The sequence below is a fragment of the Lontra canadensis genome, unplaced genomic scaffold, assembly GCF_010015895.1.
Source record: "Lontra canadensis isolate GAN:19392208 unplaced genomic scaffold, GSC_riverotter_1.0 scaffold235, whole genome shotgun sequence".
Classification (NCBI taxonomy): Eukaryota; Metazoa; Chordata; class Mammalia; order Carnivora; family Mustelidae; genus Lontra; species Lontra canadensis.
The window spans coordinates 98,596-124,344 of record NW_022631229.1 but is presented as its reverse complement, the minus strand read 5'-3'; the positions used below and the strand labels follow the sequence as shown (position 1 = coordinate 124,344).

The 25,749-nt window shown below is 58.5% G+C and overlaps 1 protein-coding gene across 2 annotated transcripts; it reads left to right on the top strand.

Moving 5' to 3' along the window:
• Window positions 1-3,737: 3,737 nt before the first annotated feature.
• Window positions 3,738-24,177, top strand: ATP1A3 (ATPase Na+/K+ transporting subunit alpha 3). 2 transcript variants are annotated; one of them, XM_032849602.1, is made up of 23 exons: window positions 3,738-3,813; window positions 8,025-8,114; window positions 8,253-8,312; window positions 9,272-9,475; window positions 10,671-10,784; window positions 10,902-11,036; window positions 11,851-11,968; window positions 12,099-12,367; window positions 14,035-14,233; window positions 14,311-14,420; window positions 14,508-14,642; window positions 16,662-16,854; window positions 17,154-17,329; window positions 17,419-17,555; window positions 17,822-17,972; window positions 18,074-18,242; window positions 20,749-20,903; window positions 20,980-21,103; window positions 21,864-22,009; window positions 22,368-22,498; window positions 22,909-23,010; window positions 23,493-23,584; window positions 23,785-24,177. In XM_032849602.1, exons 1-23 carry the CDS (start codon window positions 3,808-3,810, stop codon window positions 23,811-23,813), a joined length of 3,045 nt encoding a protein of 1,014 aa, XP_032705493.1. In that variant the 5' UTR covers window positions 3,738-3,807; the 3' UTR covers window positions 23,814-24,177. The 2 variants fall into 2 exon arrangements, with proteins under 2 accessions (XP_032705493.1, XP_032705492.1); XM_032849601.1 differs by having other exon boundaries at window positions 3,793-3,813; window positions 7,986-8,114.
• Window positions 24,178-25,749: the final 1,572 nt, after the last annotated feature.

The window sequence follows — 25,749 nt, the reverse complement described above, 5'->3', positions numbered from 1 at the left end:
CCAAGAGAGGAAGTGAGAAATCCCAGTGGTAGGGGGTGGGGGTGGCTGAAGGGCTGGTTGAGCAGGGAGAGGAGTAGGGAGAGGGGTGGGTCTGCTTTCTGTCCCCGCCTTCCCTCCTCCCCCCCTCCCCCCCCCCCCCGCCCCCGTGCTCCGCTGGAGGTTTCCACTGGAAACTGCAGCTGAGAAAGGACGAGTGAAGGTCACACAGCGAGAGCCATAAGGAGGCCGAGTAGAAGGGGGAGAGGTGGAGAGGAAGAGATGGGGCAGGGGTGGGGGAGAGAGAGATGGGAAGAGACTAGGAGCGGGGCAAGAGGGAGGGGGAGAGGCAGAGGGAGACACCGTGATTAGGTGAGATAGAATGGAGAAGGGGACAAGAGACTGAGACAGGCAGGGAGATAGATGAAGCAGGGAAGTTAGACCCAGGGGAACTGGTGCTGAGAGAAGCATAGCTTGAAGTGAGACAGAGGCTGGCTAGAGATGGGAAGCCAAAGAAAACTAGATGGAGAGGGGAGGGGGCTGGACTGGTGAGGAAAGCCAGACAGAGTGAGACTGGGCTGGGAGTGGAGAGGCTGGGCAGTGGAGAGGCTGGGCTCTTCTCTCCCGCAGGGTGCCGGAATCCGGGAGCTGTCCGTTCAGCACCAGCATGGTGGGGACTGGTGCACACTGCCCTGTCTCCCTTGCAGGGCCCGCCTGCCTTCTCAGAGCTTAGGCAGGCCACATCCAGGAGACCTCCTCACCTGGTACATAGCACCCTCAGTCTCTGCTCAGCCCCTTCTGGGTCTCCGGCCCTTGCTGTGTGTGTGCGCCTCCGGGACAGGTGTGGGGTCGAGCTTGTCTCAGGGTCTCTTTGGCCCCACATCTATTGGTCAGACTTTAATCAATGTCTCTGCCCTTGGGATAGACGTTCAGTCTGTTGAGGTGACTAGAATATGATTGCAGATATTTTTGGTCTCTCCAGCTTTCTGTCCCCATACCATGCAGCTGATCTATGAGGTCTCTCCCCATTTCCGAATCTTCCCACCCCTCCCTGTTTCTGCTCCATGTATCTCCCTGGTCTTTATCTCTGAGTCTCCCCAGTTTGCCAAATGTGTCTCTTCCTGGCTCTCCATGTCCCTGTGGCTCTCTGTCACCTTCATGGAGTAATTCTGTTGCTCTTATTTCCCTCCATTTGTTTTTTTTTTTTTTATCTGTCTTTGCCAGTCTCCCTGCCTTTGTCAATCTGTATCTGCTTCTACCTGGTTCTGAACTGTGTCCATTTCTCCTCTTAAGTCTCTTCTTATGTCTCCCTCACCAAGCTCCCCTGTCCCTGTCCATCCCTGTGACCTTCCTAAGTCTTTCCTCCTCCCCACCCCAACTTCCGCAGAGCCTCGCGCTGGGAGCATGGTGCACAGTCATCAGTCTCACCAGGCTTGTGTCTGAGGAGGGAGTGCATAAAGGGGGACACAAGCCTGTATCTAGGGTGTCGCATGGTGGGGCCGAGGTCTCCCTCAGCCGAACTGGAGAACAGGGAGAGAGAGAACCTAGAATCTCCTGGGATCCAAACATCTTTAGGCATCTCTGTCCCCCCCCCAAGCCCCTTACCTGTGGTCCAGGCCCATCCCTGCCAGAAACAGACAAGGTGTAGGTGGGGGGGTGGGGAGAGACAATATGTTGACAGATCCTCCCCCAACCACACACACCCCCAGGAAGGGGCAGAATTGCAGAGGAGACCTGGGGGCCAATCACCTGGGCTAGAAGATGTGGCTCCCCCCCCGCCTTCCCCAGTCTCCATGGAGACGGGCCAGGTCTGCAGGCCCAGCCTCCTTTGCTGCACATTCGGCCTCCCTATTACCATGGCAACAAGGGACAGCAGGGACGGATGGGGATGGGTCAGAGTACAGGATTGGGCCGAGGCTCTGGATGCTGGGGAAAGCCAGGGAAGCTGGCTTCCTGTCCCCCTTTACTCCCAGGCCCTGTCTCCTTGTCCGTGTCTGTCTCTCTTCAGCTTCAAATCTGTCTCTCTGTTTCTCTTATCTTTTTTGGTGCCTCATTCTGGCTTTTAGCCTTTCACATATTTCCCTGATCAGACCTTTAACTTTCACGACCCACACACACCAGGCCCACTCTGTGCCCCTTGCCTGTGTCCCCCACGCCTCCACTCCCACAGGTGGGGAGAATACCCACATTCTGAGGAAGCTACAGGGACAGACTTTGACTTGCTCTCTGCCCCTTCTATAATCCCCAGGGCAAGTCTGAGGTGTTCCTCAGAGAGCAAAGAGTAGGGGTGAGAGGCTGTGACTGCTGGGGCTATGACGAGTGGCTGATGGGGTGTTGTGTGTATGTGGCAGGCCTGGGGGTGTGTGTGCATACGCACGCTGAGCTGGGACATGTGTGGCGTGTGGGCGGGGGCACTGGGGGGGGTGTTTGTAAGTGCAGCAAAGGTGTCTGTGCAGTGTGGGAAGTGGGGATGGTGTCATGAGATCTGTCTCTGGGAATTATTGTCCTGTGTGTGAGTCTGTGTGCACCTTTTCATCTGTCATTCACAATCAGCGACACTTTGGCAATTGTGCCCTGTGGACTTCTGCCCCCTGGGGAGGAGTGTGGGTGGTTATGTGTGTGCTGTTGTGTGACTGCAGCAGGGACCACAGAGGCTCCTGGGGTGCGTGGGGGAGTGTGAGGCCTGTAAGCAGGTGATGGTACCATGTGTGGGTATGTGTGGGTCTGTGGGTTGATGGGCTGCGTGGTTGTGGGTCTCTGTGTGAAATGATTTGAGGCCAGGTGCGGTGGTGGAGTGTGTGATGTGCACGTCTGTGATGTAGTGTTCGCAGGGTGTGAGTCAGTCTACACAGCCATTTATGACCATGGTTGTAATTCCGCTGCGATGTGAGGGGGTGCATTTTATTTCCACATGTTGGTGAATCTCGGGTTGTGTGATGGGGTGTTGTGGTATGTGTGTGAGCATCCACGCTGGTGTGTTTTGGAATGTGATGGTGAAACTGTGCTGGTGTGTGATGGATGCTGGATGTGTGTGTCCTCCCCATCTGGGCTATCTGGATGATGCTTGGGCGTGAGTGTGAGGCTTGATGGGGTCCTCTGGCTGTGATGGGTCTCCCTGCAGAATTCTGCCATTGTGTGTGTGTGGGGGGGGGCGCACACTACTGAGAGGGCCTCAAGGCTCATTTCCCCTCTGCAGTAACCCTCCTCACTGTAGGGTCTTCCTTGCGTCTTAGGCGCCCTGCAGCTCCCCCTCCTGAACAACACCTCCACAAGGTCTCCAGCCCCCCTTCCAGTCCGCTGTGTCCCCTGCCTTACTGTGGTGGTTTAAAGGGTTTTCCCCCCAACCCGGTGTCCACCTCCCCCAGCGCACCCTTCTCTCGCTGTGGCAACACCCCCACAGTGAGGGGATTTTGGGGGCCCTATCTTCCTCAGCTCCCCATTGCGGGGGTCTCCACATTCTTCATTGAGGGGTCTTCGGGATCCCCCTTCTGCGGCGCTCCCCCTTCTCGGCGGTGCCGCCACTTTGCGGAGGCTGGGGGGGCGGGGAGGACAGCTGCAGTACCGGGGGCGGGGCCGCGGGCCATCCGTCAGGGCGGCGGCGCCCCTGATTGGCCGGCGACGGCCCCCCCGCGGGCGCGGGCATATGAGGAGGCGGAGGCGGCGGCCGCCGCAGACTCTGTGCGGGAGGGCTGCCGGCTGGACCGACCCGCGGACCGAGGCGCGGGCGCTGCAGAGGCCCCCCAGCCCGAGCCCGCGCCTGAGCCCGCTCTGAGGCCTCTGCCCCGGCCCCCGCCCCGCCCGCCCACCCCTTTCCCCCCCGGAGCCGCCAAGATGGGGGTAGGTGCTGGGACCGGCCGGGCGGTGCGTGTGTGCGACATTGTGGGTCCAGTGACATTGGGTGTCTGCGGGGGGGCGGGGGCTCCGGGACCCCTGCGCTCCGGGCCCAGGTCCGCGGGACCCGGCCCGTCCGTTTGGTTGTGCCGCTGGTTGAGCGTGTGCTCGGGGCCGCCTGGGGCCGCGGGGTCTGTGGCGTATGTTGGCGTGTCTTTGTGTGCGGGGTCCGTGGGGCACCGACCGGCCCTCGACAGCTCTGCCTGACCTGGTGCGGTTGCACGCTCCACCGATGTGTGCGTGTGCGTGTGTGCGCGCGTGAGCTCCTGGCTCTGTCCGGTCCTGCCAGCACCGTCTGCCAGCGATCGTGTGGCCCAGGTTGTGTCTGACTGCATTAGTGTCTGGGTGTGTCTGAGAGCTGGTGTTTGTGTCTGGGGGTGTTGAAACCCCTCTGCTTCCCCAGCCGGGTGGGGACAGGTCTGGGCTATGGGGTGAGCACCAGATGACCTCTCTTTCTCCTTCCAGGCCTGGATGGGGGGGGCTCCGCAGTGCGGCAGGTGGCCTGGGGATGTGTGTGTGTCCAGCCCCTAATCTGAGGAAGCTGATATGGGGGGGGGGGCGCTGGGAGAAGTAGGAGAGCAGTGGCAGGGAGATTGCGTGCCTGGCTGAGGGCGCATGTGTGCACATGTGGGGGGTAGAGGGTGGGGGGAGTGTATCCTGCATGTCTGGCTATGCCCTTGCCTCTGTGTCCGTGTGTCCTTGTCTGTCTGTGAGTCTCTCCAGCAGATGCCGCCTCCTTCCCCGGCTGACCACCTGATCCCCTCTGCAGCTCTGGATTCCTCCCTGCGTGTCTGGGGCGGGGCCATAGGGGGAGAGTGGGCGAAGGAGATTGGGGGCTGGGCAGGAGGAAGACAGAGTCAGGATGGAAAAGACTAATGGAGAGGGAATATGAGGGATGGGGAGAAAGATGGCCGAAGAACACTGATGGGTCCAGGGATGGAGGTGGGGGTGGGGCTGCAGATCTTTGGCTTGGGGTGGGTGGGTGGGGGATGGGGAGAAGAACTGGGTGGGAGAGGACCGGGAGAGAGAAGGATGGGGGGAGATGAAAGTTAGTGATGGCTTCCAGGTAAGTGGAATGGAGGGAGGTGTGGGCCCATTGGAGGAGATTGAGACCGTACCCTGCAGGAAAAGAAGGGGAGCATAAGGAAAAGAAGAGGGGACAGGAGAAGAGAGGCCCTTTAGACATGGGTGGCAGACAGAGAGACAGAACCCTATGGAAAGAGTGAAAGAAATAGTCAGGGCCAGAGAGAGATGCTCTGAAAGAGAAAGAGAGAAAGACACATAGATGCAGAGACAAAGACACAGTCAGAGAGACATGCAGAGACATGGGTGAGACAAAGACATGGAGAGACATACAGAAACAAAGAGAGAAACTGAGTCTGAGATTAGGAGACCCAAGGACAGACATTTCCTATCCAGAGACCACCAAAGTCAGCCTGAAGGGTGGTGGAGAGGTGGAGAGAGAGAGATGCTCAGAGAAGGCCCCAGACACTCTCAGAGGGGGAGGGAGAGGCTGGCCAAGGTGCAGAAGCTGCGTGAGCTGGCGGGTGTCAGGGGGAGGCGGACAGTCGAAAATGGTGAGGAGACGCAGAGACTGGCTGCAGCGAGACAGGCGTGTCCCCCACCCTCAGAGGTGCTCCCGCCCCGCAGTGCGCCCATCTGGGCCTCCCGCCTTGACTGGGAAAGCCTCGGCTCCCCCTCCAACAGATGGAAGCCGCCCCCAAGGGAGTCTGGTCATAGCAAGGGCAAGCAGGAGCCAAGGCTTGCCTGCCAGGGACTGGGGTGTCCCGGTCCCCTCCTCCCTCAGACCCAGGGGTCCAGGCCCTCAGCCCCTCCTCCCTCAGACCCTGGAGTCAATCCCCCAGCCCCTCCTCCCTCAGACCCAGGAGTCAATGCCCCCAGCCCCTCTTCCCTCAGACTCAGAAGTCCAGGCCACCAGCCCCTCCTCCCTCAGACCTAGGAGTCCAGACCCCCAGCCCCTTCCTCCCTCATACCCAGGAGTCAGGCCCCCAGGCCCTTCTTCCCTCAGACCCCGGAATCTAGTCCCCCAGTCCCTCCTCCCTCAGACCCAGGAGTCCAGCCCCCTGGCCCCTCCTTTTTCAGACCAGGAGTCCAAGGCCCCCAGCCCCTCCTCCCTTCAAGCATCAGCTCCCAACCTTCCCTAAGGTTCTGGGGGGGGGGGCTGCTGGTTTCCTTCCCGACTTCTGCCAGGCCCCCATCTCTTTCCTCTCCTGCCTTGCCCCTCATTTCTCTACCTTGACCCCATCTCTCCACATCTCTCCATCCGTGGGGCCACCCCTGTGGGGAGGTAAGGGCCCTCCTGGCCCAGGCAGTGGAGACATGTCCTGCCTGTCCCCCAGGCCTCCGTGCTTTTGAGTCAGACGCAGTGCTGCCGCAGGGCTGGTCCGGGGCCAAGCCTCCCCCCCGCACCCTCTGACACCTTCACAGACACTCCTGGGCCTCCAGGCTGTGGTAACCTCCAGGCTCAGCCTCGGGGTCTGGGGGCAGACCGCAGGCAGCTCAGGCCTCTACAAGGTCATGAGGGGATTAGCCCTGAGCTGCCTGAGCCCGGGATCCCCGCTTGGCTCTGGGCCCACAGGATCTGTCAGCAGCCCTCTCCCAGCACCTGGCCTCACCCCACCCCTCCTGCCAGCCTCCAGGGACACTGTCTTCCCCAGCTGCCCAATCCCCCCGGACTGGTACCTCCCTCCCCCCCCCACACTGCATCCAGGGCAAGCCAGGCCTGGGGCTTCTGTACCCCAAATCCCAGCCAGCTCCTAGTCTGTCCTCCAGAGACCTGACCTTGCCCATCCCTTGTTCAAAGCTGTCCATGGCTGCCGCCAACCCCCAAGACAGAGGCCAGGGCCCACAGCTCGTCCGTCAGGGCCCCCAGGACTGGCTGTGTCACCATGCACATAGGAGGCTGGCTCCCAGGCTCTTGTCCCAGCTGTGACCAACCGCTGCGGTACCCTTTCCTCCATCCCCGCCGGGCCTGTGGGGCCTCCCAGGATTAGCTGGGTCCTCTGTGAGACAGAGACTGAGACAACCATGGGGCTGAGGAAGGAGCCCAGGAAAAGAGTTGTGTAGAGAAGACTGGAAGACAGGGAAAGTGACAGAGGCAGGGAGACCTGGAGCTAGAAGGACAGAGATGCCGAGATAGACCCGAGAGAAACAGACAGATGGACAGGAAGGTCGCAGAGTGAGACAGCCAGAGATAGACAAGGCGATTGAAACAGGAGAGGTGGAGAGGGACAGACACACCAAGCATTCCAGGGAAGACTTAGCTCAAAAGTTAAAGACAGAGACTCATGGCAGAGAGAGGCTGAGAGAAGGACGAGGAAAGACACCAAGGCCGAAATAGCGACACTCAGAGACAGTCTGAAATCCCGCAACATGGTAACTTGGAGAGAGACAGGAACCCAGAGAGAATCCAGAGAGAGACTCAGCCAGACATGGGGAGAGATCGTTCAGGAGATGCAGACAGACATTGTATGAGACAGAGAGACATACAGAGCTGGAGATCAGACAGACGGACAGAATTATACAGAGACCCATGCTGAGAGGCTCAGATAGACAGACAGATGACATAAAGAGATGGAGACAGAGCAGGGAGAGAAACAGCCACAGAGAGACAGAGATGGAGAGATACAGAGACAGGAGACAGAGAGACAAAATAGAACAGTAAGACAGAATGGAACAGAGACCTGGAGAGACAGATCCAGAGACAGAGAAAGACAGACATAGCAAGAGAAGGACATTCTAGGATCTGGGACAGGCCCAGGGAGGGGGAGAACGAGACACAGAGATAAAGAGACACCAAGTGACTGAAGGAGAGAGAGCCACAGAGATCGGCACAGAAACAGACAGAAGCACAGACAGACCCAACAGAGACCCCCGGAGACAGAGACCCAGAGATAACACGGCGCCAGAGATGAGACCCACGGGTTCTGAGGGACAACCACCCAGAGACACGGGGCAGAGACAGGGGGGTGCAGACGAGCCTGACAGACTGTGACCCCCAGAGCCAGCCCTGCCCAAGGCACACAGAAGCAGGCCAGGGTGAAGGTGGTCCCGCAGAGAGGGCAGGTGTTCCCCTTGTAACCCCTTCTCGCCCGCAGTCTGGTGGCTCTGACAGCTATCGTGTCGCCACCTCGCAGGACAAGAAAGATGACAAGGGCTCGCCCAAGAAGAGCAAGGGCACCAAAGAGCGCAGGGACCTGGATGACCTCAAGAAGGAGGTGGCTATGGTAAGCCCCACGCTTTGTGCCCACACAGCCTCCCAGAGCCAAGATGTGGCTGGGGATGGGTCTCATGCTCTCAGGTCCTGCCCCAGCCCCCCAAAGGCCTTGGCTCTCACTGCCTCCCCCCAAACTCTTGTTCCTCAGACAGAGCACAAGATGTCAGTGGAAGAGGTCTGCCGGAAATACAACACGGACTGTGTGCAGGTGCGGCTGGGCCTAAAGAAGGAGGAACTCTGGGAGGGGGGGCTGGGGGCCTGGACCCCTGGGTCTGAGAGAGGAGGGGCTGGGGGGTCTGGACTCTTGGATCTGAGGGAGGAGGGGGCTGAGGGCCTGGGACCCTGGGTCTGAAGGAGGAGGGGCTGGGGGGTCTAGACCCCTGAGTCTGAGGGAGGAGGGGCTGGAAGCCTGGACCCCTGGGTCTGAGAGAAGAGGGGCTGGGGGTCTGGACCTCTGGGTTTGAGGGAGGAGGGGCTAAGGGCCTGGACTCCTGGGTCTGAGAGAGGAGGGGCTGGAGGGTCTGGACCCTTGGGTCTGAGGGAGGAGGGGGCTGGGGGCCTGGGCCCCTGGGCCTGAGGGCGAGGGGGCGGGGGGCCTGGACCTCTGGGTCTGAGGGAGGAGGGGCTGGGGGCCTGGACCTCTGGGTCTCAGGGAGGAGGGGCTAAGGGCCTAGACTCCTGGGTCTGAGGGAGGAGGGGGCTGAGGGCCTGGGACCCTGGGTCTGAGGGAGGAGGGGCTGGGGGCCTGGACCCCTGAGTCTGAGGGAGGAGGGGCTGGGGGGTCTGGACCCCTGAGTCTGAGGGAGGAGGGGCTGGGGACCTGGACCCCTGGGTCTGAGAGAGGAGGGGCTGGGGGCTTGGACCCCTGGGTCTGAGAGAGGAGGGGCTGGGGGCCTGGACCATTGGGTCTGAGGGAGGAGGGGGCTGAGGGCCTGGGACCCTGGGTCTAAGGGAGGAGAGGCTGGGGGCTGGACCCCTGAGTTTGAGGAATGAGGGACTGGGAGGTCTGGACCCCTGGGTCTGAGGAAGGAGGGACTGGGGGTCTGGACCTCTGGTCTGATGGAGGAGAGGCTGGGGGCCTGAGTCCTGGGGGCCTGGAGTGCTTGTGAAGTGTTGGAGAGCCAGGGTGGCTCAAGGAGGGTTCTGTGTGAGTCCTGTGTCCCCCAGGGTCTGACCCACAGCAAAGCCCAGGAGATCCTGGCCCGGGATGGGCCCAACGCGCTCACACCACCGCCTACCACGCCCGAGTGGGTCAAGTTCTGCCGCCAGCTCTTTGGGGGTTTCTCAATCCTGCTGTGGATCGGAGCCATCCTCTGCTTCCTGGCCTATGGCATCCAGGCGGGCACAGAGGACGACCCCTCGGGCGACAACGTGAGTGCCCCCCACCCTGCCCTGTGCCAGGGCCTCGATATTTAGGGGTGCCCACCCTGCCCCACTTCTGGCCCCTTCTGGCTTCTCAAAGCCCACTCACAGCTGTGTCATCAGACCTGGATAATCCCTCAGTGAGAGAGCCGGAAAGGGTCTTAGGAAACTGAGGCTCAGTAAAGCCAGGAAACTTCTCTGCCATATAGGGGTGGCCTTGGGGACAGTCATCGCCTGAAAGACTCCCCCCCGCAAAAAAAACTGAGTGCCCTTGTGTAGAAAGCCAGGCACACCTGCCCCAACTGCCAGAACACATCCCCCAACTCAGGGGACACACAGGGGACACGGTTGCAGCAGACCCCCTGCCTGGGAACACAGACCTGCATGCTGACCCCGTGGAGATCTTCGTATACACATATGCACAAATATGTGGAGTCAACACCGTCACGCCTAGACACGGACTCAGACACAGCTGCCTAGTTCAGACACACAGGCAGGGACACCTACGCAGACGGACAGACACAGGAACTCAGACCTACACAGAACTGCAGGTCCAGCCTGGGGACAGATAGACTGACCTATGCCTCAGGCAGAGACAGATTGTATTCCTAGACTTTGGAACCCAGGGCGCCTGGCTGGCCCAGTCGGAGGAGCGTGCAACACTTGACCTCGGAGTCCTGAGTTTGAGCCCCACATTGGGTGTAGATATTACCCCCAAAATAAATAAGGAAATAAATAAAACTTAAAAGGAAATTTAAAACGCACACAGGCAGATAGACAGACACGGAGTCTCAGACCCAGGCAAAGAGAGACAGAGAGACAGAGATCCACACACAGAGACCTACACACAAACAGTCCCATCAGTTTAAAGCCAGGCACGCAGCCCAGCAGAGAGACAGACACATTGACCTGAGCACAGGACAAATGTGCACGGATAATAATGTAGGCTCAGCTTCTCAAACACAGGCAGAAAAACGGAGGGACACACAAAATCGAGAGACTGACTAACCTAGAGACACACGCACCCATGTGCAGAAAGAGAGGCCCTAACAGGCAGATGGACACACAGACCCTCGAGCAGACACAACCTGGGGTCAGGCACACAAATACGGAGCCCCCTGCCCCCTGTTGACTTGGAGTACCCTTCCTGGATCCCACACCTGGGAGGGAGCAGCTCTGAGGTGTGCCCCTGTTTCCCCCACAGCTGTACCTGGGCATCGTGCTGGCTGCTGTGGTCATCATCACGGGCTGCTTCTCCTACTACCAGGAGGCCAAGAGCTCCAAGATCATGGAGTCCTTCAAGAACATGGTGCCCCAGGTGAGGGGGGCTCGAAAGGGGGCGGGTGGGAGCAGGAGGTAGGAAGGTGGTGGTGAGGTATGCCATCCAAGCCCGGGTGGAGAGCAGGGCGCTGACTCTTCTCCGATGGGCCCCCAGCAAGCCCTGGTGATCCGCGAGGGTGAGAAGATGCAGGTGAACGCCGAGGAGGTGGTGGTCGGGGACCTGGTGGAGATCAAGGGTGGAGACCGAGTCCCAGCCGACCTACGGATCATCTCAGCCCACGGTTGCAAGGTCGGACCAGGACCTGGGACCCAACTCTGTCCTTCCTGAAGTGGCTCTGGTGTCCAGGCCCCCAGATCCTCCTCCCTCAGACCCAGGGTTCTAGGCCCCAGCCCTTCCTCCCTCAGACCCAGGGCTTCAGGACCCAGGCGCTCCTCCTTCAGACCCAGGAGTCCAGGCCCCCATCCCCCTCCTCCCTCAGAACCAGGAGTCCAGGCCCCCAGCCCCTCCTCCCTCAGACCAGGGTTCCAGGACCCCAGTCCCTCCTCTCTCAGACCGAGGAGTCCAGGCCCCCAGCCCCTCCTACCTCAGACCCTGACATCCAGGATCCCAGGCCCTCCTCTCTCAGACCCAGGGTTCCAGGCCCCCAGTCCCTATTCCCTCAGACCCAGGAGTCCAAGCCCCCAGCCCCTCCTCCCTCAGACCTGAGTCCAGGCCCCCAGCCCCTCCTCTGTCAGGCTCTGCCTTCCCGCCCTCAAAGCTAAGAGTCCCGCCCTCAGCCTTCTTCCTCAGACCCAAGAGTCCAGGCCCCCAACCCCCTCCTTCCTCAAACCCATAGGCCAGGCCCCCCCCTCCTCCCCCAGGACCCAGGAGTCTAGGCCCCTTGTCCCTACCCCCCGGACCCATCAGTACCTTAGACCTTGGCAGGCAGCCTCTGCTTCCCACCTTCAGGAGCCCAACCCCTAGCCCCCAGACACCACTCATTCACCCAGGCATCCAGGCTTCTAGTTATGACCTCCAAGGGTACAACCTTGGCCCCGGTGTCCTCTGGACAAGTGCCCCCTGACCCCAGGGCTGACCCCTCTCTCCTTTCACCCACCCTCAGGTGGACAACTCCTCCCTGACCGGCGAATCAGAACCACAGACCCGCTCTCCTGACTGCACCCACGACAACCCCTTGGAGACCCGGAACATCACCTTCTTCTCTACCAACTGCGTGGAAGGTGCGGCAGGGGGCCCCCAGGTTGGGGGGAGGCTGGTCAGACAGAGGGCTATGTGTCTGGGACTCGGGGTCCCTCTGAACCTCGCCCTGACCCCACCCCCAGCTCAGCCTGCTCCCCTCTGGACCCACAGGCACGGCTCGTGGTGTGGTGGTGGCCACAGGTGACCGCACTGTCATGGGCCGCATTGCCACGCTGGCTTCAGGCCTGGAGGTGGGCAAGACGCCCATTGCCATCGAGATCGAGCATTTCATCCAGCTGATCACCGGCGTGGCTGTCTTCCTGGGCGTGTCCTTCTTCATCTTGTCCCTCATTCTCGGGTACACCTGGCTGGAGGCTGTCATCTTCCTCATCGGCATCATCGTGGCCAATGTCCCCGAGGGCCTGCTGGCCACCGTCACTGTAAGGCCCGGACCCCCGCGTTTGAGGGAGGAGGGGGCAGGGGGGCCTGACTGCCACATTCCTAAGCAGGATGCCTTGTGCCACGAGGGCTGAGCCTCCTAGGTCTTGAATGATGGGGTCTGGGGACTCCGGAGGCCTTCTTAATGAAGCAGATGGAAATCTCGGGGCACACTGCGAGGCACAAAGGGCCAACAGCCTGTCACATTCTTTTTTCTTTTTCTTTTTTCTTTTTTGAGAAAGAGAGGGAGGGAGGGAGGAAGCAAGAGGGGGACGGGGCAGATCCCAAGCAGACTCCAGGCTCAGCGCAGAACCCAACACAGGGCTTGATCCCACAACCGTGAGATCATGACCTGAGCCGAAACCAAGAGTCAGACGCTCAACCGATTGAGCCACCCGGGCACCCCCTCAGTCCTATCACTTTCTAAGTTAAGTTACATGATTAAGAAGTCCACCCCCATGGGGCTCCCGGCTATCTCAGTTAGGAGAGCACATGACTCTCGATCTCGGGGTTGTGAGTTTGAGCCCCACGTTGGGTGCAGAGATTACTTAAAAATAAAATCTTAAAAAAAAAAAGGAAGTCCACTCTCATGATAAAAGGTCCAAAGAATACATTAAAATAGTTAAAAAATAAATAAAATAATGTCCCCACCCACCCTGCTGCCCAGCGGTCAGCCCCACCGTAGAAGTGCATTGTCTACACAGCTCCCTTCCAGCCAGTGGGGCAGTGCTGATGGCACATAGACCCGACCATCCCAAGAATTCTCTTCGTCTGCTTGATTCTTTTTTTTTTTTTTAAGATTTTATTTATTTGAGAGAGACAGAGAGAGAGAATGCACACAAGCAGGGAGGAGGGCAGAGGGAGAGGCAAGTTCCCTACTGAGCAGGGAGCCCAACGTGGGACTTGATCCCAGGACCCCGAGATCATGACCTGAACTGAAGGCCGACGCTTAATGACTGAGCCACGCAGGTGTCCCACCTGATTGATTTTTTTCACTGAATATATCCTGAGGCATTTTCTCCATTAGCATGTTCAAAGCCAGGGTAGGTCAGGGGCTCTTTACCAACGTGGGGTCACACATATGGACGCCCCGCTGTGAGTCTGGGTGCGGGCAGGTGGGCTGCATGCAGACTGAGCTCCCCAAGAGCCCCCTTGAGACCTTGTCTAGCTTCTTCCCGCCAACCCACAGGTAACCCCTCCCCAGGCTTCCAGCAGCATTACTGTACTGACAGCGATAGAATAATTGAGTCCAGACCCCCGTTTTGGGCTCAGTTTTGTGCCAGGCACGATGGTCTTGAACCTCATCCTCACAGCTGCAGGCGGTGGGGACCTGCTTTCTCGTGGCTCTGTATTATTCTGTATTTTGTGTCCCATGGTTTATTCACCCCTGCTGTCATTCGTAGATGTTTGGCTTTTTTCTCATTCGGGATGGTTCTCAAGACTGCTGCTGTGCACAGAGCAGCAGCTGGCTTTGGGGGCGCGTGTCCAAGCCTGTGATTGTTGGTCTGTGCCTCGGGGTGGAACTGCCGGACAGCACCAGGCTTCCGAACGTCTGTCTGTCCTGTTGCTGTTTGATGTCAGGGCGGGTCGTGGGTGCTTGCAGTGTGCCAGTGCGAGCCTGCTGCCTGGCTACCCCCGTGACTGTGATTGTGACCGGCCCGCCCCCTAGGTGTGTCTGACGCTGACAGCCAAACGCATGGCCCGGAAGAACTGCCTGGTGAAAAACCTGGAGGCTGTCGAGACCCTGGGCTCCACCTCCACCATCTGCTCGGACAAGACAGGGACCCTCACCCAGAACCGCATGACGGTCGCCCACATGTGGTTTGACAACCAGATCCATGAGGCAGACACCACAGAGGACCAGTCAGGTGAGGTTAGGGCCCTGGTGGGGACCACGGGGGTCTAGCCCCAAGGCGCTGTGACAGGGGACACGTGCCTCCTTCAGGCACCTCGTTCGACAAGAGCTCACACACCTGGGTGGCCCTGTCCCACATCGCTGGACTCTGCAATCGAGCCGTCTTCAAGGGAGGTCAGGACAACATCCCTGTGCTCAAGGTGGGTCCAGCTGCCCCCTTGCCTTGGTCCTGCCCGTGGCCGTGGCCGCTGCCGCTGCTCTGCTCTGATGGCCCTCTGTCCCCACAGAGGGATGTGGCTGGCGATGCTTCCGAGTCTGCCCTGCTCAAGTGCATTGAGCTGTCCTCTGGCTCTGTGAAGCTGATGCGTGAACGTAACAAGAAAGTGGCCGAGATTCCCTTCAATTCCACCAACAAATACCAGGTACTCTGGGTTGTCTGGCCTGAGAGCCAGCCTGGACCTCCGGGTCTCGATCGTGCCTGTATGCGGTCACCTCTGCCCCACTGCCCCCCTGCCCCCTTGCTTTGGACAAGTTACTAACCTTCCAGAACCTCGGTTTTACCATCTGTGAAATGGGAATGACAGCATCCACCTGGTTAGGTGAGGAACAGGGTGACCCAGGAGTGAGAGCAAGGTCTCTGTCAGAGTGGGAGGCTGAGGAATGGAGATCTTTCTGTAGTGAAGAGGGGGCCCACCAGAGAGCTCTCATTCATTCTGCAATCTTTGGTTGAGCCATCAGCTCATGTCAGGAACACGTTTTAGGTGCTGGGACACTTGTGACACCTGTGGCAGTGAGTGATACAGTGGAGTCCCTCCCTCTAGTGCTAGAAGACAGACAATGACGAAAGCATGAGGAAATACAGAATGTCAGAATATGCTGGCTGCGGGTATCTGGGGCAAGAGTGTTCTAGACAGGGGGCACAGCCTGTGCAAAGGTCTTGAGGCAGGAGTATATTGATGTCTGAACGATAGCCAGACAGCCATTATGGTGGAGCAGGAAGCCAGGGAGTGTGCTGGAGGCAAGGGCAGTAGGTACCTGGGCAGGACCCATTGGGCTCATGGACCGGGGAGAGGACTCAGGTATGACTCTTTTTTTTTTTTTAATGATTTTATTTTATTTTTTAAATATTTTTTATTAATTTATTTGACAGAGATCACAAACAGGCAGAGAGGCAGGCAGAGAGAGAGGGGGAAGCAGGCTCCCTGCTGAGCAGAGAGCCCAATGTGGGGCTCGATCCCAGGACCCTGGGATCATGACCTGAGCCAAAGGCAGAGGCTTTAACCTACTGAGCCACCCAGGCACCCCTTGACTCACGTTTTTAAAAAGAGTTTCACTGAGATATCATTCATCTATCCTAGATCACCCACATGAAGTACATAACTCAGCATTTTGGGTTGTTCACAGATACGTGCAGTCAACTTCACAATTATGGAACTTTCCATCACATCAAAAAGAAGCCTCTCGCTCCTTAGCGCTTGTCCCCCTCCTTCCCCATCTCTCTGATCCCTCAGCAACCACTCATCTACTTTCTGTCTCTCTGCATTGGTCTATTCTGGACATTTCGTATAAACGGAACCCTGAGACACGTGGGGTTTCGTAGCTGGTGTCTTCCATTTCGTGTGATGTTCTCAAGGGTCACTCCCGCTCTGGTGTGTGTCGGTCCCCCAGACCTCTCCGTGGCTGGGCAGTGTGGCGTTGCCCACACAGGCCCGTTCGTTGGTCCCTTTATCTTCCGATGGACGCTTCGCCCCTATGCACTACCATGTGTGATGCCACTGGAAACTTCCCACACACGTTTCCTTGTGGCCAAACTTAGGCTATCTCTAAGGTGTGTGCTTGGGAACGGCTGGCTCACAGAGTGACTCTTCCTGGAGCCTTTTGGGGGCTGCCACACTGTTTGCCAAAGTGGCTGCCCTGTGTCCCACTGACTCACCTTTCTTAAAGGCTCCTCCTGGCTGCTGGGGGGAGGAAGTACTATGGGCTGCGGAGGGCAACACGGAGCCTTGGCATGGTAGCAGGTGGCCGGCCAGGGAGGGCGGGGGGAGGTGAGGCAAGGTCAGAAGCTAAGTGTATTGGAGAGGGGAACTGGGCAGATTTAGTGGTGGGTCAGATGTGGGACGAGAGGAAGCTGGGCGAGACAGGGAGAGAGAGACGTATTCTAAGGATGGCCGAGATTTCTGCGAGCAAGCCCCAAGGGCTGAAACATCTGTGAGACAGACAGAAATGGGCAGGGGTGAGCCGTGATCTCTGGGAGAAACTCCAAGAACCAGATGGAGATCTCTTGGGTAGAGAGTTTGGGGCAGAGAGTTTTGCATTCTGGGGGAGCCCCCACTGTGGTCTGTCCTGGCCCCCATGGCTCTGGGCGGAGGGTGGGGGCCGTCCTCTCCCCCCGCTGGGTCCCGCCAAGGCTCAGGCAAGCCTGCCCTCCGGCCTCTCCACAGCTCTCCATCCATGAGACTGAGGACCCCAACGACAACCGCTACCTGCTGGTGATGAAGGGAGCTCCCGAGCGGATCCTGGACCGGTGCTCCACCATCCTGCTGCAGGGCAAGGAGCAGCCACTGGACGAGGAGATGAAGGAGGCCTTCCAGAACGCCTACCTTGAGCTCGGCGGCCTGGGCGAGCGTGTGCTGGGTGCGTACCTCGGGAGGGGCTGACCCGGGGCAGGGGCTTGGCCAGCTTGCGGGGTTGGGGGGGGTTCCTTGAGGGTATGGGGAGGGGTATGAGGCTGCCCAGAATCTGGCTCAGAATAGGGCCTCCCAGAATGCACCGTGAATGAATGGATGGATGAACGAGGGAGTGTGTGTATGAATGAGAGAAGGCATCTTTAGGGGGTGAATGTTGACAGTCCCCACCAGCCGGGGCTGCCCTGACTGCCAGGATCCTAGCAGATCCTATGGAGCCCTCATGCCCTCACCCCATCCTGCCATCAGGTTTCTGCCATTACTACCTGCCCGAGGAGCAGTTCCCCAAGGGCTTCGCCTTCGACTGCGACGACGTGAACTTTACCACAGACAACCTCTGCTTCGTTGGCCTCATGTCCATGATCGACCCGCCCCGGGCGGCCGTCCCTGATGCGGTGGGCAAGTGTCGCAGCGCTGGCATCAAGGTGTGGCCTGGGGCAGCCGGGGGGTGGGGCCAGGGCTCTCCGGGGGCTGCCAGCAGTGAGACTGGATCATCCCTGCCCAATGCCCACAGGTCATCATGGTCACGGGTGATCACCCCATCACGGCCAAGGCCATCGCCAAGGGCGTGGGCATCATCTCCGAGGGCAATGAGACAGTGGAGGACATCGCTGCCCGGCTCAACATTCCAGTCAGCCAGGTCAACCCCCGGTGAGGCCCACCCCCTGCCCCCCCCTTCCTCTGGTTCTTAGCACCTGGTCCCACCTCCCCTCCACGTGCGAGGACGGGCCGGGCGGGGCAAGGCTGCCTCCGAGCTTCACTGTTCACAGCCCTGTGACCCTGGGCAAGTCACTTACACTTCCTGAGCCTTGGTTTCAGAGCCCAGTCCTCCCACCTCTCCTGTCTGTGGGCTCGGCCAGGCTGGCTGTCTGCCCATGCTTCCCCACGTGTCCTGACTGGCCCTCTGCTCTTTCCAGGGATGCCAAGGCCTGTGTGATCCACGGCACCGACCTCAAGGACTTCACCTCCGAGCAGATAGATGAGATCCTGCAGAACCACACCGAGATCGTCTTCGCCCGCACGTCCCCCCAGCAGAAGCTCATTATCGTGGAAGGCTGTCAGAGACAGGTGGGCTTGGCCTGAGGCCTCCTCGGAGGAGGGGGCTGCGACCCGGATGAGGGGGCTGGAGCCAGGCCTCTGGGCGTCACCCTCACCCCCTCTCCCTCCAGGGAGCCATTGTGGCTGTGACTGGGGATGGTGTGAATGACTCACCCGCCCTGAAGAAGGCCGACATTGGCGTGGCCATGGGCATTGCCGGCTCGGATGTGTCTAAGCAGGCAGCGGACATGATTCTGCTGGACGACAACTTTGCCTCCATCGTCACGGGCGTGGAGGAGGGTGAGTTGGCAGGGGAGGTCCTGGAGACTGGGGTTCCTGCAGGAGGCCCCGAGAGGGGCAAGAGGAACCGGCCAGAGCTGTGGCAGAATGCATAGTAGGGGGACACCAGAACCCTTCCGAGCCCCCTGTGGAGCCTGAAACTAGTCCTTTCCATCCTTCTTCCCCGTAGTGGGTTTGGGGGCTCCCTGGGGACAGGGCTGAGCTGATGCATTTCTGGGGCCCAGTCTGGTGAGCAAGGCAGACGCAGAAGCATTTTTAAAACCTGTAAGTGCAACCATGGGGAAGCCGAGGGTCCGTCGGGAGCCTCATGGAGGCCCCTCGCCCAGCCTGGGGTCGGGGGCAAGGAAGCTTCTAGAGTAGACAGGAATAAGTGTACAGAGTCCCAGGAGCCAAGCTGGAACATTCAAGGAGAGTAGTGCCCAGGGAGGGAACTGTTGGCAGAGGGACAGAGCACACACAGGCAAGGCGCTGGGAGGTTGCCCGTGTGTGGGGTTGGGCCTGGCGTCTGGGGCTTGGGACACCGAACCCAGGCTGCAGAGCCCATGGACACCGCCGCCACCTCCTGACAGGCTTTAATGAGGCCCCAGATAGAGCTGGTTCACATTTAATTTTATTCTGATCATCAAAGCAATTCCCGATAATTATAGGAAATGTAGACAAGCATTAGGAAGAAAATTGGAATCACCCCTAACCTCACCATCCAGAAATAATCACTACTCCTGCTCTGTGCATTCTCCTCCCCCTCCTCTCTCCCTTTGGCAGTGTCCCCAGGGTAAAAAAAGAATGCATGATAAAAGAGAATGCCAGCAGTAAAGCTGAGCCTAAAGTGACAAATGAGATGACCTTATCCCTTGCCTCCTAGTCCCGGAAGACACCGTGGGGAACCCTTTTTTCTTCCCCAAGAGGTCTGTGTGTATGCGGGGCACGACCTTGTGGGAACACTGGTCACACCTTCTACACTTATACTGGGCTCCCACCTTGTGCCTCCTGCCTGGTGCGGGACAGACAGCTGTGAGCAGAGCAGACACGGTCCCTCCTCTCCAGGAGCCAGGAGGGGCAGCTTTAGACAAATTAACAAACGGATAGTGACATAACACACGTAGTTGTAAATTGCAGCAAGTGCCGAGAAATTCACAAGTGGGACGCCAGGGCAGGTAACAGCCATGGCAGGTAACAGCCACATTGGGCGGGCAAGACAGGCCTCTCGGAGGTGGGAAACACAAAGAAACCCACAAAGTTTAACTTCCAGTAGGAGAAATTCACGTATACCGCAGAGCAAAGAGCATAGGGAACCCCCATGTTCCCATCCCCCAGCTCCCTCACTGCTCACGACCCCTGTCGTCTCAGCACACACACTGGATTACGTTGAAGCACATTTCAGTCCTCATTGCCTCCATCAATACCAGCAGTTTGTGGAAGGCCGAGCACGCACGGTAGGAACAGGAAAGAGCGGGTCTTAGTTTTACACAAAGGTGATCCGACCGACCATTCGTACCACTGGGCAGCCTGCCTTTCTTTTTCCATGTGAATGACGTACCTTGGTTACTCATGCCTCGCAGGGCACCCTGGAGGATAGGAGGAGGTGCTGGCTGAGGTAGTCTTTACCTTTTATTTACTTTTTTTATTTTAAATATTTTCTTTATTTATTGGGGGGAGGGGCAGAGGGAGAAGCAGGCTCCCCACTGAGCAGGGATTCCCAAGACAGGACTCGATCCGTGGACTCTGGGATCATGACCTGAGCTGAAGGCAGATGCTTAATCCGCTGAGCCACCGAGCTGCCCCAGCTTCTTTTTACTTTATACACACTGGACTGATTGAGTTTGTATCGAGAGAGGACATGCGTCCAGTAAGCTGGGCAGTTTGCTGAATTTTTACACATATACACGCCCAGGCAACCACTAGACCCCGACCAAGATAAAGAACATTTCCAGCTCCATCATATTCCCTCCGGCCCATAGCTCCCCGCCCAGAAATAGGCTGTACCTTGACTTTGAGCTCCATGCAATAGTCTTGAACCTCCTCTAAATGTAGTCGTGGGATATGAGCACTTTTGTGTCTGGCTTTTTTCACTCGAGGTAACATCTATGAAATTCCTCCGTGGATTTGGATGTGTCAGTAGCTTGTTCTTTTTCCTTACTGGGCAGTATTCTGTTGTAGGGAGGGACAGTCGGCCGTTCATTCATCTACTCCCATGCTGATGGCCACTGGGGTCGGTTCTGGGTTTTGGTGATGGGAACTAATGCTATGATGAGCCTTCTCGTACTTGTTTTTTGGTGGGCATAAACACTCCTTTAAACCTGGGAGTAGGATTTCCAGGTCAGTTGAGTGGGGGAGGGGGTGTTAATTTTAATACAAGCCGCCCAACAGCCTTCCCAAGTGGCTATTTCTCAGGCTATTTCTCGGGGCACCGCGGTGGGTGTTTGCGCAGGAAAGTGGGCAGGTGGGAGGGTGGATTGGAAGGAGCGGGGTCCAGGGTGCCCGGGATCTGAGCCTGCCCCTGCCACAGGCCGCCTGATCTTTGACAACCTGAAGAAGTCCATCGCCTACACACTGACCAGCAACATCCCTGAGATCACGCCCTTCTTGCTGTTCATCATGGCCAACATCCCCCTGCCTCTGGGCACCATCACCATCCTCTGCATCGACCTGGGCACTGACATGGTGAGTCCCAGCCACCCTCTGGGCCCCATGAGGGGAGGGTCCCCCACTCCCAACTCACGCAGCCTCTCCTGCCCAGGTCCCTGCCATCTCATTGGCATACGAAGCTGCAGAGAGTGACATCATGAAGAGACAGCCCAGGAACCCCCGCACTGACAAACTGGTCAATGAAAGGCTCATCAGTATGGCCTACGGGCAGATTGGTGAGGACTTGGCGACCCCACCTGGTTCATGGCTGGATGCCCAGTGCTTGGCCCACAGTGGGCACTCTGGAACCTTCTGTTGGATGAGTGGGGTGAAAGCAGGATTTGCTGCTGGAGGATTGGCAGTGACTGGCAGATGGGTGGTGCTCCCCAAGGTGGGACCAGTACAGGCAGAGGACAGGCCTGGGGGGGTGCATCTGGGGGAGCAAATGGGACACCAAGGGGCAGATCAGGATTGATCTCAGAACCCACTGCTCCACCCTCCTCCATGGTGGGGAAGACAAGATCTGACTATGAGCTCTCTGAGGGCAGGAGTGAGCCCCATCCCTTCCCTCCTCACCCTGCTGCTGGAGGTGCATGTGTAGAGCCTTGGAGCTGCTGAGCTTCCCGTTGCTGGGAGTATCCCAGAAGGCAGAGGCTTCATGGTGGTGGTCAGAGGCCCGGGGAGATCATTCCTGCATCGGGGAGCCTGTCAGACTGAAACCCCGGGGGTTCTCAGGGACTCCCTGATGTTTATTAGGGGGCCTGGCTCTGGTGGGAGGGAGCCTCCTGGTGAGTCCCTTCCCTGATGGCCCTGGCAGTCCACTTCCCAGGTGGCCATGGCAGGCTCCCGCCACCAGGTGGCGCTGTCGGGTTGCCTGCTGGGAGCTGGGCATGCGTTCTGGGGTAGCTGCCCCCCCCCCCCACCACTGTGGAGTCTCACTCGGAGGTGCCCTGGGCTGGCCCCGACCTGAACCTCTCATCTCCTCCCCACCTCCAGGAATGATCCAGGCTCTTGGTGGCTTCTTTTCCTACTTTGTGATCCTGGCAGAAAATGGCTTCTTGCCCAGCAACCTGGTGGGCATCCGGCTGAACTGGGACGACCGCACCGTCAATGACCTGGAGGACAGTTATGGACAGCAGTGGGTAAGTGGGCGGCCCCATGGCATGGTGAGGGGGCTCCCGGTCAGCGCCCTTGCCTGCAGCAGGCAGGAGCCCCCGTACGCTGTCCCAGCCACGGGGTGGGGCTGCCTCCTAGGATGGTCCTTCTGCCAGGGGCTCAGGCCTCCTGGCACTCTCAGCCCAGCCTACCGAGGTGCCCGATACCTCTGGTCTCGCTCTCCCCCACCTGCCACAGAGGGGAGACCCCATCGGGACAGAGCCCCTGCCCCCCACCCCAGGGCTGGTGCAGGGGGTGCAGACACGGGGCACGTGGGTCCCGGGCTGGGGCCTGGCTGTGGCGGTGCTGACGACCACCCTGCATGCTTGTCATCCACTGCTGCAGACGTACGAGCAGAGGAAGGTGGTGGAGTTCACATGCCACACGGCCTTCTTTGTGAGCATCGTGGTTGTCCAGTGGGCCGACTTGATCATCTGCAAGACCCGAAGAAACTCCGTCTTCCAGCAGGGCATGAAGTGAGGGCTGGCGGCACGAGGCTCTGTTCTGTACCATCCATGCATCTGTCTGTCCCTCCCCACGTGTGCCACGCGTCTGTCTTTGCCCCTGAGTGATTTCCTCTGAGTGGTCCCATCTATCGTGGATTCCTTCTGTGTGTCTTTCCGTGTGTGTGTGTGTGTGTGTGTGTGTGTGTGTGTTGGGGGGGGCAGCGGTGTCACTATTGGGGTCCCCTTCCCACGCCTGTCTGTGTGTTGCTGTCTCTGTCCGTCTGCCTTTCTCCTTCTATTGCCAATTCTCTGTCTCCTGTTTGTCCCTCTGTCTATGTGACTCCGGGGCTGTCTGTCTCTGTCCACCTCAGGCTGTGCCTGGCTCTGGGGGGCTGGGGGCTGGCTCAGGTCCTCTGAACCAGCCCCGCCTGTGCCTCCAGGAACAAGATCCTGATCTTTGGGCTGTTCGAGGAGACGGCGCTTGCTGCCTTCTTGTCCTACTGCCCTGGCATGGATGTGGCCCTCCGCATGTACCCTCTCAAGTGAGTGCCCCTCACCCTCCTGCCTCCTGCTTCCTGCCTCCCACTCCGGGAGCTTCCAAGTAGCTTTCCCCATGGGACATCCTCCCTGGCCCCACGCGGATTTCAAGACTCACCTCTGCTACTATCTCCTTGGACCATCTACCATCACAGTCCCTGTTCTTTTTTTTTCTCTAAGATTTTATTATCTTTAAGTCATCTCTGCAGACAATGTGGGGCTCAAACTCACAACCCTGAGTTGGAGAGCCACCCGCACCACCAACTGAGCTGGACTGGTGCCCCCGAGTCTTTGTTCTGATGCCCCGGAGCCCTCCCCTATGGACGTCCTCGCAGGGGGGCCCCTGCAGGCCCCAGTCCGCAGCTTCAGCCAGAGGATGAGGGAGAATTCCCATCCCCCAGGGCGGCCTTCCTGTTCTCCAGACTTGGCCTCTGTGTCCCCCAGAATGGCCCCTCACCCACAACCCCCTGCTCTCCTGTCTCTGCAGGCCCAGCTGGTGGTTCTGTGCCTTCCCCTACAGTTTCCTCATCTTCGTCTACGACGAGATCCGCAAACTTATCCTGCGCAGGAACCCCGGGGGTGAGGGGGCTCCCCGGCTGTGGGGCGAGACTGGGGGGGCAGGGGTGCAGTTGGGGGGCGGGGGGCAGAGCGCTGTGCCAACCTCTCTGTCTCCCCCAAGTCCCTCCTCCTCTCTTCCTGGCTCTACGGTCCCCCTCCTCTTGGTCTCTGTCCTGCGCCCTTCTCCATGTCTCTTTCTCTTTCTCTCTCTTTGTCTCCAGGTTGGGTGGAGAAGGAAACCTACTACTGACCTCACCCCCCCCACACATCGCCCATCTCTTCCCTGCCCCCCAAGCCCAGGACAGCCCCCACCAGTCCCCCCATTTTGTATTCTGGGGGAGGGGCCCTCTCTCCCCATGGCCCCACCTTGGCCCCTACCCCCTCAATTTATCTCCTGCCTCCCCACCGACCCCCCTCTGGCTGGCTTCTCTCTCCAACCCCTCCCGGCCCCCCTCTCCCCCCTCTCTTTTCTGTGTCACTGTTCCTCTCCCTCTCCTCTTCCTCCCCGTCCCCTCTGCGCCCCCTCCCTGGGCTCTTTTTTACTCCCCCTCACCCCCGGCTGACGCCATCTCTGGTTCTGGACAATTATCAAATATATCAGTGGGGAGAGAGAAGCATGTGTGCGTTGTGCTTGGTTTCTGACCCTGAGGGTGGGGGTGGGTGGCTTCCCCGGCGCTGGCATCCATGGCCGGTGACCCACACAACCCCAGGAGCCACAGAATCACGGAGTCACCAAGTCATTGGGGTTTAGACCCAACTGAGGTTACAGCGAGAGCAGCTTCAAATCACTGGGCAGTGGGATTATGGGATCAGAACAGGGCAGAGGAAGAGAGTCAAACTCAAAGGGGAAGGGAGGGGGACAATGTTGGTGACAAAGAAGACAGTGGTGATGATGGTGATTCACTGAGTGCCCTGAGTTGTCCAACCTTTAAGTGCTGTGTTCTTCTCTCGCTCTTTTTTTTTTTTTTTTTTGAGGTAAACTTTCAGTGAAGTGCAAAATCTTAAAGGCACAAGGCACAGCTCAATGGTTTTTAAGATGACATTGTGGGCACCTGGGTGGCACAGTTGGTCAAGCATCAGACTTTTGAGCTCAGCTCAGGTCTTGATCTTGGGGTCATGAGTTCGAGCTCTAGCCTACTTTAAAAAAAAGGGGGGCGTGCCTGGGTGGCTAAGTGGGTTAAAGCCTCTGCCTTCGGCTCAGGTCCTGATCCCAGTCCTGGGATCGAGCCCCACATCGGGCTCTCTGCTCAGCGGGGAGCCTGCTTCCCCCCTCTCTCTCTGCTTGCCTCTCTGCCTACTTGTGATCTCTCTCTGTCAAATAAATAAATAAAATCTTAAAAAAAAAAAAACCTACAGTACATAACCACCATCCAGATCAAAGTACTGAACATTTCCACCCACCCAGAAAGTTCCTTCGTGCCCCTTTCTCGCCAGCGCCCCTCCCCCACCAGAGGCTGCTCTGATTTCTGTCGTCATCCTTTAGTTGCACCTGTTCTGGGACTTCGTGTATTGAAATCCTACAAGCACGTGGTCACGTGTGTCTGGCTTCTTGTCCTCAGCACCCCTGTGAGAGTCACCCACATTGTCCCACGTATCGGTTGCTTTAGGACCTTTCTAACAGTGTCCTCCGACGACTCGTGTATGCGTCTCTGTTGGGCTCATGCTTAGGAGAGGGATGGCTGCGGGTGGCACAGGCTGTGTTTTGCTTTAATAGAAGCTGGCCACACCCTTCCCAGAGCTCTCGGGTCATCCCGCATTCCCACCGGCTGTTGTCGGGAGCTTGACTTCCAGCCCTCCTGGCTGTGCTGCGGCAGCTCTTGGCTCCAGGCCGACTTTCTGACCAACCCCAAGACGTGAGTGTGAGTGTGTGCACACGCCCACCGTACCCGACAATTACATTGACCTACATTAGTGCCCAATGGCCTTTTTCGGAAAAGTGAAAATCCTCTTGGGATTTCTTTCATTTAGCGAAAACGGGTGCTAATGTAGGTCTTTTATCAAAGTGAAGTGGCATGAACTTCTGGAAAGTGGGGCTACTCTTTGCTTTACCCCATTTTGGCTTACGGCAGTTTTCCTAGGAACACTCCGTTTGGGATACTGGGGGCAACCTGTACTCCCATAGACAGCCAAGGTCCAGAGAGGGCAGGGACTTCCCTGAAGTCACACAGCAGAGACACAAGCCCGGT